The sequence below is a fragment of the Schistocerca serialis genome, chromosome 3 (assembly GCF_023864345.2).
Source record: "Schistocerca serialis cubense isolate TAMUIC-IGC-003099 chromosome 3, iqSchSeri2.2, whole genome shotgun sequence".
NCBI classification, from domain to species: Eukaryota; Metazoa; Arthropoda; class Insecta; order Orthoptera; family Acrididae; genus Schistocerca; species Schistocerca serialis.
Genome location: NC_064640.1, coordinates 322,385,881 through 322,402,732, shown reverse-complemented (window position 1 = coordinate 322,402,732; position 16,852 = coordinate 322,385,881). Strand labels below are relative to the sequence as shown.

The 16,852-nt window shown below is 40.4% G+C and overlaps 1 protein-coding gene across 4 annotated transcripts in view; it reads right to left on the bottom strand.

The window, feature by feature from the left end:
- LOC126470135 (microtubule-associated serine/threonine-protein kinase 2) overlaps window positions 1-16,852 on the bottom strand; it is a 268,713-nt gene that overhangs the window by 24,420 nt on the left and 227,441 nt on the right. Inside the window, exon 22 of one of the 4 annotated variants that reach the window (XM_050097752.1) lies at window positions 8,340-8,810. The exons of the other annotated variants lie outside the window; for them this stretch is intronic. Coding sequence (XP_049953709.1) covers window positions 8,784-8,810 — 27 coding nt within the window. The 3' untranslated portion in view covers window positions 8,340-8,783. Of the gene's footprint in view, window positions 1-8,339; window positions 8,811-16,852 lie in introns of those variants that run through there. 4 annotated transcript variants of the gene reach the window in all.

Here is a 16,852-nt window from a genome sequence, read left to right as displayed (position 1 = left end):
CTTTCAGCAGCCTATGAAGTTGTTAGATACTGCCAATTCAAGGTGGAAGGGCACGTCCTCGTTACACACAGATCATGAGCCACTGAATTTTACATTTTTTGTTGCCACAAATTAACTATACCCTCGCTGATGTCAACCAACTAAATTTTATTTAATCATCATCTTCAGGTGGCTATCAACAGCAGTAATATGTTTTGGAAAATGCACAACGCAAAGCTGTATTGTATTCATTTATTATTACTACCGATTTCAGTCAAAAACCAACATATTTGAATCTGCGGCAACCTAAGGAGAGAAACCATTTACAGAAACAACAAAGATACAGACTGTTGTACAAATAACAGAACATACAGCGATATGAAAGAATGAACAATACTACTCACATGTCACACAAACTGAGACATGGAAACACATTCACTAGTATTTCATTATAATTTTGCATGTCTAGCAAAGTTAAAATTCACAAATATCAAGTTGAGATCCATTTGATAGCAACAGAGTAACTGAACATATGTAGTCAAGATGTAAACAGCTCAGATGTGTGATCCGCGAGTAGTATTGTTCATTCTTTCATATCACTATACATTCTGATATTTATATGACGATATGTGTCTTGCTGTTTTGGTAGTTGGTGTTTCTTGTTGGGCTGCTACAGATACCAAGATGATGGTTTATGACTGAAACTGGTAGTAATAACAAATGAATATAACTTCTTGTCATGCATTTTTCAAAAATAAATTTTATTACTCAATTTACAACAGGCACTTGCCAAATAAGCGATTCGAAAAAAATCAACGCCAATACACAGTGGAAAGCATTTTCACACCTGTGGATTCCACTGAGCTGACAGCAGTGCAAAATGATGATAAGGGAGTTTAAGGACTCACTGAAAGGTGAGACAGTCCTGCACTATTGTCGTATGCCACAGTCAGGCACTTACAGGGTGTTTCAAAAATGACCGGTATATTTGAAACGGCAATAAAAACTAAACGAGAAGCGATAGAAATACAGCGTTTGTTGCAATATGCTTGGGACAACAGTACATTTTCAGGCGGACAAACTTTCGAAATTACAGTAGTTACAATTTTCAATAACAGATGGCGCTGCAAGTGATGTGAAAGATATAGAAGACAACGCAGTCTGTGGGTGCGCCATTCTGTACGTCGTCTTTCTATTGTAAGTGTGTGCTGTTCACAACGTGCAAGTGTGCTGTGGACAACATGGTTTATTCCTTAGAACAGAGGATTTTTCTGGTGTTGGAATTCCACCGCCTAGAACACAGTGTTGTTGCAACAAGACGAAGTTTTCAATGGAGGTTTAATGTAACCAAAGGACCGAAAAGCGATACAATAAAGGATCTGTTTGAAAAATTTCAACGGACTGGGAACGTGACGGATGAACGTGCTGGAAAGGTAGGGCGACCGCGTACGGCAACCACAGAGGGCAGTGCGCAGCTAGTGCAGCAGGTGATCCAACAGCGGCCTCGGGTTTCCGTTCGCCGTGTTGCAGCTGCGGTCCAAATGACGCCAACGTCCACGTATCGTCTCATGCGCCAGAGTTTACACCTCTATCCATACAAAATTCAAACGCGGCAACCCCTCAGCGCCGCTACCATTGCTGCACGAGAGACATTCGCTAACTATATAGTGCACAGGATTGATGACGGCGATATGCATGTGGGCAGCATTTGGTTTACTGACGAAGCTTATTTTTACCTGGACGGCTTCGTCAATAAACAGAACTGGCGCGTATGGGGAACCGAAAAGCCCCACGTTGCAGTCCCATTGTCCCTGCATCCTCAAAAAGTACTGGTCTGGGCCGCAATTTCTTCCAAAGGAATCATTGGCCCATTTTTCAGATCCGAAACGATTACTGCATCACGCTATCTGGACATTCTTCGTGAATTTGTGGCGGTACAAACTGCCTTAGACGACACTGCGAACACCTCGTGGTTTATGCAAGATGGTGCCCGGCCACATCGCACGGCCGACGTCTTTAATTTCCTGAATGAATATTTTGATGATCGTGTGATTGCTTTGGGCTATCCGAAACATACAGGAGGCGGCGTGGATTGGCCTCCCTATTCGCCAGACATGAACCCCTGTGACTTCTTTCTGTGGGGACACTTGAAAGACCAGGTGTACCGCCAGAATCCAGAAACAATTGAACAGCTGAAGCAGTACATCTCATCTGCATGTGAAGCCATTCCGCCAGACACGTTGTCAAAGGTTTCGGGTAATTTCATTCAGAGACTACGCCATATTATTGCTACGCATGGTGGATATGTGGAAAATATCGTACTATAGAGTTTCCCAGACCGCAGCGCCATCTGTTGTTGAAAATTGTAACTACTGTAATTTCGAAAGTTTGTCTGCCTGAAAATGTACTGTTGTCCCAAGCATATTGCAACAAACGGTGTATTTCTATCGCTGCTCGTTTAGTTTTTATTGCCGTTTCAAATATACCGGTCATTTTTGAAACACTCTGTAGGAGCTGATACACTTTGACAACTCAGTAGGCTGACAGCAGCCACATGTGTCTGCCTTTTTATGACAATAGCTTTCCTTCTCTAGACTGTCTTGACCATCCAGGAATCCATGCTACAAGGACACTAGTAACAAAGTTACATAAGTACTGCTCTAAATGGACTGAGACTTTCATTCCCTACCAGAAGTGTACATTAACAAGGCATAAATAAGCTATCCACTCTGAAGTTTCGACATTTTAGAGGCATGATTTTCACACATCCACTTGAGCTTGATAGGACCACCACCAGTCACAAGTAACTACTGGCACTGCCTTATGCTGATCAACAGATACACAGGGAAGCTGAAGATATTCCCACTGAAAACAAACTGCCAAGAATATGGCATGCACACTTACCTGCAGTTGGATTTCACAGTTTGGTCATCCCCAGCAAGTGACTTTCGACCAGGGCCAACAGAAATATTTTCATGCAGTGGCCTGGCTGTATAGTATACATGACAGGGAGTTCACCATATCATGCAGCCACAAATGTCATTGTGCAGTGCCTACAGCATTCCTTGAAGGCTGTTATAATGTGCCACATGATGGCTTTGCAGACTGACCCCCCCAAGAGTGGTATTGGGATTGCACTGTGCATTTAAAGAAGACCTGCAGGCCTCTTCAGTGGAGCTTGTATATGGTGAACCTCTGCATCTATAAGGAGGTTTCTTCAAACAGCATGGCCCCCTGAGTTCTACTCAAAATTTCTTTGGGGATCCCTGGAAGCAGATGGAGGCCATGTGACCAAGTCTAACTTCTTGACACAGAAAACAGGCTATTTTTGTTTTCAACAGGGCGTATACGCAGAAGGTAAGAGAGGGGAGGAAAAAAATCTGGATTTCCCAGTTAAAAACACAATTTTTTTTCTTTGTGGAAATGTACTTTTCCAGATGAAAATGCACTATACCCCAGATACATATTTTATACACCGGCGTAGACCTTCCTGGCACTCCTAGCAGAAAACAATACATTTTGTAAAGGTCTTTAATATGTGGAAACATATACAGTGTATTTTTTGGTATTATGAAAGTATAAATACCAGTTCAGCAAATACAGTACATTAGTTTCTGAACACAGAACACCAATACATAAGAAGAGCAATGCACATGCTATGATACGGAAACAGAGACAGTGGTAGCATTCTGAGTTGACTGGCAGTGAACTCTGAATTTGGGAAAATATGGCGTGATAATTTGTATTCTTAGTTTGCAAAATATGACTACTAGATGACATTTTGCATCAAGAGAAACTAAACTTTCACATATAATTCTGGTCATCAAAAACTTTTTCCTGTTTCCCTGCCCCTGCCCCCGCCCCCCCCCTCCCCGCGAGCATGTGGTTAGGCAGGATCCTAACAGCACAGCTTAAATTGCAGCTGACAAGCACATTTGTGAATTTCACTGCTGCGCACCAAACATTTTGTGGGTCACCTGGCTGAAAGGCTGAATACATGTTCTGTCAAACACTTTGACTTTTCCATAGAAAGGCCAATTATGTGTGAAATTGCTCAAGAACTCACCTTGCACTTTTTTTTTTTTTTTTTTTTAAGGATAATTATACTTTTTGCCATTGTTATTGCATAATTCGTAATCTATGAAAGAACAAAAATAAATATGAAAAACTAACATCAAAGATTGGCCTTTTTTAGCATGGGTTACTCTTTATTTATACCAAACATGAATGGGCCACTAAAATTTTAAATGATGGCATAAATGGCTGGTCCTATAGGCCTGAAAATTTCCAAAGTGGCTTCTCCTCAAAACGTTAAAGTTTTGAAAGACTCAAATGTTCCACCATTTAAGAAATCCATCGCACAGCCTCACATGTAACATAATTTGTCTACACCTACATCTACATTTATACTCCACAAGCCACCCAACGGTGGGTGGCGGAGGGCACTTTACGTGCCACTGTCATTACCTCCCTTTCCTGTTCCAGTCGCGTATGGTTCGCGGGAAGAACGACTGCCGGAAAGCCTCCGTACGCGCTCGAATCTCTCTAATTTTACATTCGTGATCTCCTCGGGAGGTATAAGTAGGGGGAAGCAATATATTCGATACCTCATCCAGAAACGCAACCTCTCGAAACCTGGACAGCAAGCTACACCGCAATGCAGAGTGCCTCTCTTGCAGAGTCTGCCACTTGAGTTTGTTAAACATCTCTGTAACGCTATCACGCTTACCAAATAACCCTGTGACGAAACGCGCCGCTCTTCTTTGGATCTTCTCTATCTCCTCTGTCAACCCGACCTGGTACAGATCCCACACTGATGAGCAATACTCAAGTATAGGTCGAACGAGTGATTTGTAAGCCACCTCCTTTGTTGATGGATTACATTTTCTAAGGACTCTCCCAATGAATCTCAACCTGGCACCCGCCTTACTAACAATTAATTTTATATGATTCCACTTCAAATCGTTCTGTACGCATACTCCCAGATATTTTACAGAAGTAACTGCTACCAGTGTTTGTTCTGCTATCATATAATCATACAATAAAGGATCCTTCTTTCTATGTATTCGCAATACATTACATTTGCCTATGTTAAGGGTCAGTTGCCACTCCCTGGACCAAGTACCTATCCGCTGCAGATCTTCCTGCATTTTGCTGCAATTTTCTAATGCTGTAAATTCTCTGTATACTACAGCATCATCCACAAAAAGCCACATGGAACTTCTGACACTATCTACTAGGTCATTTAAATATATTGTGAAAAGCAATGGTCCCATAACACTCCCCTGTCGCACACCAGAGATTACTTTAATGTGTGTAGACGTCTCTCCACTGAGAACAACAGGCTGTGTTCCGTTTGCTAAAAACTCTTCAATCCAGCCACACAGCTGGTCTGATATTCCGTGGGTTCTTACTATGTTGCCTTGCATAAAAGGAAATTTACTTTGAAAGTAACACTTCTGAAACCACCATTTGAAATACTTTCCCACAACCTGTAAGAAATGAAAACAGTTGTGATGCACAATCATCAAAAAACAGTTTGTTGTTACAAAGTATTGCACAGTCTTCGTCTTAAAGCCTTTGATGCACTTTGCTGTCAGCAGACACTTGTATGTGCACTGTCTTTTGTTGTTGTAAATAGCGCATTTTCTTTGTAACTTAAGTTTCATTTTAGTGTTATTCTCTCGTTTATGTTTTATTGCTACAGTATTATTCTGGAATAGCACACTAAAGTCAAATTCTTTGTTAGAGTATCAGTTCTTACCAACCAAAATTACAGAAATTTAATTGAAAACAAAAACAATGAATAATTCCTGGAATTCTGAAAAATTCCTGGATATTTCCTGGAATTTTCCCAGATGAAAAAATTCCCAAGGTTTTCCTGGACTTCCCAGGACATATACACCTTGTTCAGGCACCTGGCATGTATCCTCTGATGTGTGCCCACTTCACGTCACCGGAGCCAAATTACCAAGGCCCATACACAGTTACAGGGTGAAATGATAGAACACTCATTTGCCACATTAAATGGGTGGATAAAATAGTGTCCAGTGAGCAAAGCAAGCCAGGCTACCTAAGTGCACAAGATGCTGCTGAAATTCAGGCCACAAACAAATACAGAACACCTGCTATGCTGGAACTGCTGGCACCGCAACATCATCCAGAGCAGTGCCGCCCACCTGGAAACTGACTGACCACAGCCCACCCAGAGGCAACAGTACCTTGCAACATCAGCCAACCCATCAGCATCCAGCCACAATGGAAATTCGTTATGGATGAAAAGTGCAGTTCTGTTTCAAGCTGACAGGCATATCACAGGCAAAGTTAGTTACATTTCTTTTCTTTTTCTTGTGGGTGGTATGTTATTGTGACCTAAACTTTCAGGTCACCCCACATGGATCCTTTGGCAACACTGGGAATGACCAACACCGGAAACACTGCATTCTCTCGCGGGCCATACATCACTACCTGTCACTGTGTGAGGATCGGAGTGTGTGTGGTTGTCAGACGCACGTTATGGAAAACAACCAGTGGGACGATACTAGTATATTATGGGACAGTAAATATTTGACTTGTTGTTGTACAGACCAACAATAAGTCTTATATCTTTATGTGAAGCGTACCACTTATTAAGTATCTACAAGCACAATTATTTTATGAAAACAATTAAAAGACTTTGTAAATACAAAATTGGATAATGAGAAAGTTGAACACAAAAATTGTTATATGTAGAGTTTAATACCTGGAACAGTAAGTGAAATAAAGATTGTGGATCAATAGCAATGGTACCTTTAGTGATTCACTTTGTTCTAAGACAATACCTCACATTGCACCATTATACTGTAGAATATTATTCAATAAAACAGCAATGGCTTGCATTTTTCAGTTAACCTATCATCCATCAGCAGAGCAATCTTTTGTCTCTTCAGTAATAAAATCCTTCACAGTGATGCCTCAACATCTGACATCTGTCACTGTTCATATCCCTTATATACCCTTACAGGCCCGGTAACAACACTTACCACTAACAATACAAATGCATTCAGGTAAACATTCTACCTGTCACAGAGAATTGTAGCTTTTTATCATTTACATACCCGTCAATGATGTCTACGTCTATGAAGTTAGAGATTTGGCTATGAGCGTAACAACCTAAATTATTTTAACAATTTGAGCAAAATGTGCACTGGTGGTGAAGACACCTTTGCATCATGCTGCATTTCGAAAGGATGCAGAGCAAATGAAAACTGGAACAGTAACTGCAGGCTTTCACATATTTAGAGAAGGAATACATAATGAATGAAACTTCCTTGAATCTTGAATATATTGCACCTAATATAATTTCAAAATGTGCCACTGTCCCTCCACGTGCACACATTCCTTGGTGGGTTTATAATAATGCAACTGATGGCCTAGTAATGTAGTCTGTAATGAAAGTTACTAAATGAATCTGTGTTACACCACTCACAAATTTTAAAACTGTGTCTGTGAAATCTTCATAAGAAATACAAACGATAGAATTAATGAATACCAACATAAAATCTGAGCACAGGAATTATTTTTAATATTCTACTGCATCTATGTGAGTACTAATAATGAAGTGACAGTAACAAATAGGTACCAACAATCCATTATTAAAATCCTGGAATCTGGAGATAAACTGATAGTTCACTACTTCTTCTAAATCTTTTCCTGTACTTTGTGCTTATCTAACTGAAGTCCATACTACATTTTCCTTCCCCTTTCTGTGACAATTTTTTTTCTGAAAGACGGAATTTTTAAACCATTTCAAGAATACAGACTGACTTGATTTTCTTTCACTATTATTATAAGTTCATGCAACTGTCAGCCCACCTTTAGTTTTCCACTTTTAGAAGGTAGAAAGAACAAGTTGTTCGTTTGCTTCAAATGTTAACAACGATTTTAAATTTTCATTTTACTTTATGTAGACTGTAGTATAACAGGGCAACAATGGATTGCACATGAGGTATACTGAATCCTACAGCTATACTCTCCACAGACCTTAAGGCTTTATGACAGAAGATAGTCATCAAGGTGACAGTATTTTACAACTGTCTGGAACATTTTTATTGAGCACTTTTGCTGTATAAAAACTGATTTAAATGAAATGTGGCCAAATTCAGTTGACACTAATAATGGTATGACAATAAGTGAACTCAATGTCAACCTTCATTCATTATATATTTGCGCTTTTGAGTGGAAGCAATGTCACATTTTACTAGCCAATTAATGAGCACACTTTCATACAAAAAAATACCAAACTGAAAAATAAAAAAAGGAAATTTATTCTATTAGTAGTCTACAATGGAAATAGTCCATATTAACAATTATCTGAAAGCCATTAGAATTTTCCAGCATTTTTTTGGCAGAATATTTTTTATGATTATAATTTTTGTGAATATTTCATAAATTTAATCAGACTATGGCAGCGTATCTTCAGGGTTACAAAAGAACAGGAAATGAAATATTTATAGATTTCTCCATTATAGACTGTTTTATGGATACTTTCAATAAACAGAAACAGAGGGAGATAACTGAATTTAAAGAATTACTATACTTATTCTAGCTCAATTACAGTGCCCTCAAATCACATTTCATTTCATGAAATGTTTTTAGCACTCAATAAAATGCCTCAAATTACATTAGTTTCTACTATAACTACTGCAGAGGGCAGACAATATTTGAAAAGTTATATATGTCATGGAAAAAAGTATCATCAATCAAGAGAAGAGTAATCTTGCACCCGAGCAAATGTTGATATGTTTCCTTAAGGGAAGTCACAGTCAATTGCTTCGTCTATTCTTGTCAATCTGCAAAATAGAATAGATAAAACTAAAAACCTAATCTTTCATGGATGTAGATAAGGGAATAAAAATGGACCATTGTGGTGGAAAAGGTAACAGAGAGAATGATGAAGGAAGGAAGAAAGGAAATAAGGAGGAAGTGAATTCAGCATTTCAACTACTTCAAAGTAATTTGGGAGAAAGAACAACTTAACTGCTGAAAAACATGGAAAGAAATTCAATATGTACATTTTAAAATAACACGGAAAATCATACAGAATGAGCAACTCATTATATAATGAGAATCTGAAATACCTGCCAGGCATAAAAGCCAGAATATTTAATACAACAGAAATCAGTTCACTCACAAAACAGTTAAATGACAAACAGAAACATACACAAATAATTCAAGATGTTGCTAAAAACACAAGCTAAATGAAAGAATACACTGATCAGCCAAAACATTAGGACCACTACCCACCACAACTTTGGATGTTGCCTGGTGGTAATGGGGCAAGCAACACAGTAACAAAAGTATGTAAGCAGAGCAGACATGGATGGGAAATCACACTAACAAAGATATGGGCTGCAAATGGAGAAATCCACTGAGATGAGCGACTTTGATAAAGACAATATTATTATTACACAGAGCCTGTGAACCAGTACTGTATCTCAAAAATGGCGAAGCTGGTCAAATGTTTATGTGCTATTGTTGTGTGCATCTACGGAAAGGGGTAGGACACTGAAACTGACAACAGGTGCTAAATGGTTGGACGTTTGTAACAAACTTTGATGCAATGATGAAAATAGCCACAAAATTGGTAAAAAAAAAATCACTTATTTTAAAAAAATATAACATTGAATTTGGCAAGATAAACTGGCAAAACAACAGAATTCAAGAAAAATGAAATAAAAAGTTAAAAAATAATAAATTCTTAAAAAAAATCACTGAATTACAAAAAAAAAAAAAAAAAAAAAAAAAAAAAAAAAAAAAAAAAAACGAATTCGACAATACAAAACATCGGATTTGGCAAAAAAAACTACATCAAATTTGGAAAAAGTAATACTGAATTTGGAAATAAAATTGCCAAATTTGGCAAAAAAACGAATTAGGCAAAAAAACACAGAATTGGCAAAAAAAAGTACATCGAATTTGGCCATAAAATAAAACAAGTTTTTCCTGTTTCTAGCTATATAAAGTCAGGAAGTTGTTTTAGAGGCCACCTTTTGTTCCAAGAAATCACTGGGTGTGTTGTTCACATGGGAAATCCTATTCTAAAGCATCCTCCAGGGAAGTAAGGTTATGCAGAATTGAGTGATGCAGTACCTTCTGAGCCAACATTGTATGCCAATCAGTAGTTGCTTGGATCCTACGAGCCATGTACAGCTGATCATGTGCTGCAAGATTTTTCTTGTGCATCTTGTGAGGGTGACACTACACTAGGTAGTGGAAAATATATGGAGCTTCTGTGGTTTCATGAAGGAGCAATGATTATCTCCTCCAATTAGTTAGTAAGGTTTGCGATAGCTGGATTTATTTTTAAAAACCTGGACAGGTGTTAAAAGAACTTGAACTCTGATGGTTTCATACAAAGTAGTTATGTACACAGATGATGATGATGATGATGATGACAACAACAGTTTTGTATGGCTCAATGGACTGGTGCACATCTTTCTAATGGGCACCACTTCAGTGACTTGCATGTTCCTAACCTACCCAGTAATCCAACCAAGGAAAGGGGACCTACAGTTTAATGTGGAATCTGAACCACATGACTCATGTCTCCTCACATTGTTGAGAGGTGAAAGCTAGGTTAAAATGAAGACTGAAAAATTCCTGGTCCAACTGAGATTCAATCCCACAACCTCTGTTTCCAGGCAAGCACTTTAGTGCTAAATGACCAGGCCTGTTATGTAAGTAGGTAGTTAATCTATACTATAGGTTTGGATTAGCGAGTTTGCAAGTGTCAAAATATGCGACATATACAGCTGTATCTTTTGATCGCATTGACCTAGAAGGTTAAATTATATACACCTCCAAGGGATCATAGACCTTAGTATCTGACGAAATTTGAGGCAATGCAGAACACATCTCCAAAATAGACAAGACGTAGTTATAGTCTTCTAATAGTTTTTTTTAACTGATCGCATAGACTGGGACAAACAGATTTTTCATTCTTTCTCTGTTTGCTCAGTTCATTCACAGAATTCGGAGTGTCATAGATGCTGGCGTCAAGGTTGATGCCTAGACTTCAAGAAGGCATTTGCTACAGTTTCTCACTGTCATTTAGTGAACAAAATACAAGCTTAGTGAGTATTGGACCAGATTTGTGATTGGCTTCACTACTGCCCTACAGACAGAGCTCAACACTTTGCTCTTAATGAAATGAAGTCAGCAGATGTAAATGTAAACTCAAGAGTATCCCAGCAAGTGTGACAGGATCGTTACTGCTCCAAATACACACCAACAGGAAAAAAATCACAACTCCAAAAAACAATTACTGTAATGCTGATTGTGCATGACGGCAGAGTGTCATCTGATGATGTCCCACATGTGCTCCTCGACTGGAGACAGATCTGGTGACTGAGCAGGCCAAGGCAACATGTCGGCACACTGTAGGGCATGCTGGATTACTGCAGCAGTATGTGGGTGAGTATTATATTGTTGGAACCTTGCCCCTGCCCTGCCCTGCCCTGCCCCCCCCCCCCCCCCCTCCCAATATGAAGTGTGGCTCGTAACAAAAGCATTAAACAATAACAGCAATGGTGACAAAGTATATCATTAAGTAGATGTCAGCATTTATGTTTATGGTTTAACCACTTAGTTGCTGTGATATTTTTGGTGTAATTCAACATGTTAATCTATTTTTGCTTTTTCTGGGTGAGCACAAAGGATGATCTAAGAAAAACACGTGTTTTGAACGTATAATTTATGGTCCTAGCATGTCGGAAAACAGCTCAATTATCTTGTACCCAGATACCAATTTCAATTTTTTGATGAATTTGTACTTGCTGTTATACAGCTGTGAATTTTTAAGAACTGATTAAATTCATTACCACAAATTATTGTATAAGCATTATACTGTACATTTAATTTCCTCCACTTAGACAGGTTTTATATGAAGTATTGGAGAGGAGTGTGATTTTTAATCATGTATGGCAATTAATTGTGTTTTTGCTCATATTTTGGCGGGTTAACATTTTCCTCAAATCTGCATTTTCCTCAATTTCCCAGTTTTTAAGTCTGTACTGCACGAAAATGTACAACAGGGATTTCACGGTAGATAGACAAGGTCCAATGAAGAGTAGCATGTTTTGTCATGGGATTGTTTAGTCAGTGCAAGAGTATTACAGAGATGGTCAACAAACTTCCATGGCTGATGCTACGGAAGATGTGCTGTACGTCACAGAGAGGTTTACTATAGAAATTCCAAGAGAATACACTCTATGACATGTTTGGCATCATACTACTTCCTCCCATGAATGTGTCTCAAAATGATCACAATGAGAAATTCTGAGAAATTAGAGCTAATGTGGAGGTTTACCAACCATAATTCTTCTGATTTGTGAATGGAAAAGGGAGGGGCAAAAGATAGTACTGCCATTCTAAGTAACCTCTGCCCCATACTGTAAGGTGCCTTGCAGAATGTAGATGTAAATAAATGTAAACAGAACACGCATTTGCCTCCTCAGTTTTGTAGTTATGCACACTTCCTCAATGTTAAGTCTATGAGTCACGAAATTAAATAAAAAGTTCTAAGATTCATCTGTTTTCACATGTGTTACTGAGAATTCATGAGCACTCAAAACAAAACTGGTCTTTATAAGTAAACACGGACACAGGCATGCCTTAAATGTTCTCATATCACAAAAAACATGAACTATATTAAAAATAAATACTGTAATATTCTTTATATCAATATTAAACTGAAAGTATTATAAAAGAGTATGAAAGTACTGCAGTTTATCAAAATAACGGGTGCTGTTCCCTAAAACGACAAGCTACTTGAACTCGTATCACGAGAAATCATTACAATGATGAAGATCAGGGTGCAGTTCAGCAGCATGTGGTACTGCTTCAGTTATTTCTCTTTTGAAAACTACGATGATCTGATGGGTTGCCACAGCCCCCTCTTGTATTTAAAGCAATTATTTATATCCTTAGATACCTTCTCAAATGAAGAGTCTTTCCTTTTAAATGGCATGAATACAATCTGACATGCTTAGTATGGTCTATTTACAGTGTTTAACTAACTTCTGAAGACACCTAAGTAAAGTTGCTGGTCTGTGAGATCTCTGGGATATTTCCTTTGGGAGCATTCTTCACACTGCACAAAGTTGGAGAGGTAAATTTCAACTCTGGAACCTCCTCACCTATATCATCAATTTTGTTATAGTTGGTATGTTCAAGATGAACCAAAAGTTGTCTGGTATAGACTGTTAAATGTCTATGGCTACCACACCCACTGACAGGCAGCAGACCTTTCGGTTGAGAGTTTTGTTTATTTTCTGTCATTCTGATCATCCAAGCATTTCCCCTAAGATCCCCTCACAGCTCCATTTAAGAAACAAAGTACACTGCAACACTTAACTGTGATTGCTGAAAGATCCACAGAGCTTACAATTGTTGTTGACTAGGTTCTAGCTTGAGAACACTGGTTCCAGCAACCCCAGCATGAGCCATTTCTGTTGGGCTGTCTAAGATTCTTGCAAGTAAGTATCACTCAGAGCACTCGTGTATCTTCAGAATGCCATGGATATAATGAGCATTACCACTCGAACAGTTAAGTATGAATATTTAGTGAAATTACACAATCTGGCAATTACATTATGGAGTTTTTTTTTTTGTTTTTTGTTTTATCATCTGCAGCCTTTATGGTTTTATCTACATGATACAACCAATAGTGTCTCGCTTAATTTCTAACAGACATATTCGGTGAATTCCACCACTGTAGCTGAGTGGTCAGTGTGGCTGACTGCCATGCAAAGGACATAGGTTCGATTGCCAGTACTGCCAGGGATTTTTCCTTGGTGGGACGATTGGTACATGGTGCACTCGACCTTGCGAAGCCAACTGAGGAGCTACTTGACCACTTACCAGCTGTTTCAAGGTCAAGAAATTCACCAACGACTGAGAGAGGTATGTGCTGATCACATGTCCCTCCATTCCGCATCCAATGACACCACTATAATAGGATGACATGGAGGTCAGTCGGGCCCGCTTGGTCCCTCTAGGGCCAAATGCTAAACTTATATTCAGTGAAGAGTTAAGAAATATTTACATTGCATATATAGTATTTTTCTAATTATTTAGTGTGTTACATCACTCAGTTGTTGTCCCCATCATTCCTTTTTGGGTGTTTATATAAAAAAAACTCACTCAAAATGAAGACTGTTACACTATTTCCTCTGATATCAATATTAACAAACTTTTAGTCATACAGCCATTCCTCTTGTTCAGTTCAAATCTGTTTGGTAATAGCTTCCTTCCATATTTTGTGGCATACTATCAAATATGTTTTCTTGCTCCTAGAGGTGATCTATCACAGACTTTTGCTGCACTTCACAATAATCAATAATTGCACTGTTATGTTCTGCAAGAAAATCACCTATTTAAACTGTTTGTTCAGCATGTTATGTAATACTGAACAATCATATTTCACTGTTATTGAAGTTTCGTGATCTCTTATCCAACATGCTCTTTCTCCCATCACACTCATAGCATTTTCCTATCATGACGTCCCAGATGAAGGAGTCTCAACAGGTACAACTGCTTCTGTTGCCAAACTTAAGTGTCTGTTCTCATTTCTGTTTCTGGCAGATTAAAAATTGGGCCAAAATACATGTAAAGTCTTCTACAGCAGTGTTCATTTGATAATACATAAAGTAACTCATCTCAGAACAACTTAGACATTGATCTGTGTTATACACTAAACTTGAAGAGAGTGCCGTGAGGCTTGAGTAGTTGTGTGTGACATCTTTCCTGGAAACCTCAATGTCACTGCATGCAGCCTAGATCACCAGGCAACCAGGAAGTGGACTTACCCCGTCTCCACCATATGTGGGAAAACAACCCGTAGGGACCTAAGTCCATGTGGAACAAGGGAAGTTTTTTTTTGTTTTGTTTTGTTTTGTTGTACACGACTGCTGTTCTGGTACACAGTGACATCCCAGCACCACAATACCGTAGCATGCAGCTAGAAAGCCATGACAAAATATTGCAGCCCACTGATAAAGTGGACTATTGTGCCGGAATTTGCACTTCTTTTATCCACTGGACTGGCATGACATAGCTGCAACATTTCTGTTGCTGACAAAAACAAATTACCCCATGGTACTCCACTTCACCTATGGGCAGTGTCATTTTGTTTTGTCTCCTCTAAAGGTGTCCTATGGTATTGTGACACTGGGATTTCAATGATTACCATGACTGTCATTTTTTTGACAGATGAGTGTCACTCTGCCAGCAGATCTTTGTATTTAAGTTATTGCTCAGTATTCACTTATAATCTACACTCCTGGAAATGGAAAAAAGAACACATTGACACCGGTGTGTCAGACCCACCATACTTGCTCCGGACACTGCGAGAGGGCTGTACAAGCAATGATCACACGCACAGCACAGCGGACACACCAGGAACCGCGGTGTTGGCCGTCGAATGGCGCTAGCTGCGCAGCATTTGTGCACCGCCGCCGTCAGTGTCAGCCAGTTTGCCGTGGCATACGGAGCTCCATCGCAGTCTTTAACACTGGTAGCATGCCGCGACAGCGTGGACGTGAACCGTATGTGCAGTTGACGGACTTTGAGCGAGGGCGTACAGTGGGCATGCGGGAGGCTGGGTGGACGTACCGCCGAATTGCTCAACACGTGGGGCGTGAGGTCTCCACAGTACATCGATGTTGTCGCCAGTGGTCGGCGGAAGGTGCACGTGCCCGTCGACCTGGGACCGGACCGCAGCGACGCACGGATGCACGCCAAGACCGTAGGATCCTACGCAGTGCCGTAGGGGACCGCACCGCCACTTCCCAGCAAATTAGGGACACTGTTGCTCCTGGGGTATCGGCGAGGACCATTCGTAACCGTCTCCATGAAGCTGGCCTACGGTCCCGCACACCGTTAGGCCGTCTTCCTCTCACGCCCCAACATCGTGCAGCCCGCCTCCAGTGGTGTCGCGACAGGCGTGAATGGAGGGACGAATGGAGACGTGTCGTCTTCAGCGATGAGAGTCGCTTCTGCCTTGGTGCCAATGATGGTCGTATGCATGTTTGTGGCCGTGCAGGTGAGCGCCACAATCAGGACTGCATACGACCGAGGCACACAGGGCCAACACCCGGTATCATGGTGTGGGGAGCGATCTCCTACACTGGCCGTACACCACTGGTGATCGTCGAGGGGACACTGAATAGTGCACAGTACATCCAAACCGTCATCGAACCCATCGTTCTACCATTCCTAGACCGGCAAGGGAACTTGCTGTTCCAACAGGACAATGCACGTCCGCGTGTATCCCGTGCCACCCAACGTGCTCTAGAAGGTGTAAGTCAACTACCCTGGCCAGCAAGATCTCCGGATCTGTCCCCCATTGAGCATGTTTGGGACTGGATGAAGCGTCGTCTCACGCGGTCTGCGCGTCCAGCACGAACGCTGGTCCAACTGAGGCGCCAGGTGGAAATGGCATGGCAAGCCGTTCCACAGGACTACATCCAGCATCTCTACGATCGTCTCCATGGGAGAATAGCAAGCCTGCATTGCTGCGAAAGGTGGATATACACTGTACTAGTGCCGACATTGTGCATGCTCTGTTGCCTGTGTCTATGTGCCTGTGGTCCTGTCAGTGTGATCATGTGATGTATCTGACCCCAGGAATGTGTCAATAAAGTTTCCCCTTCCTGGGACAATGAATTCACGGTGTTCTTATTTCAATTTCCAGGAGTGTATATTCCATGTCCACTTCCTGTGCGTGTCACGAGAGACTGAGATATTTCATATCTCTCTCTCTCTCTCTCTCTCTCTCTCTCTCTCTCTCTCTCTCTCTCTCTCTCTCTCCCCCCCCCCCCCCCCTTCCACT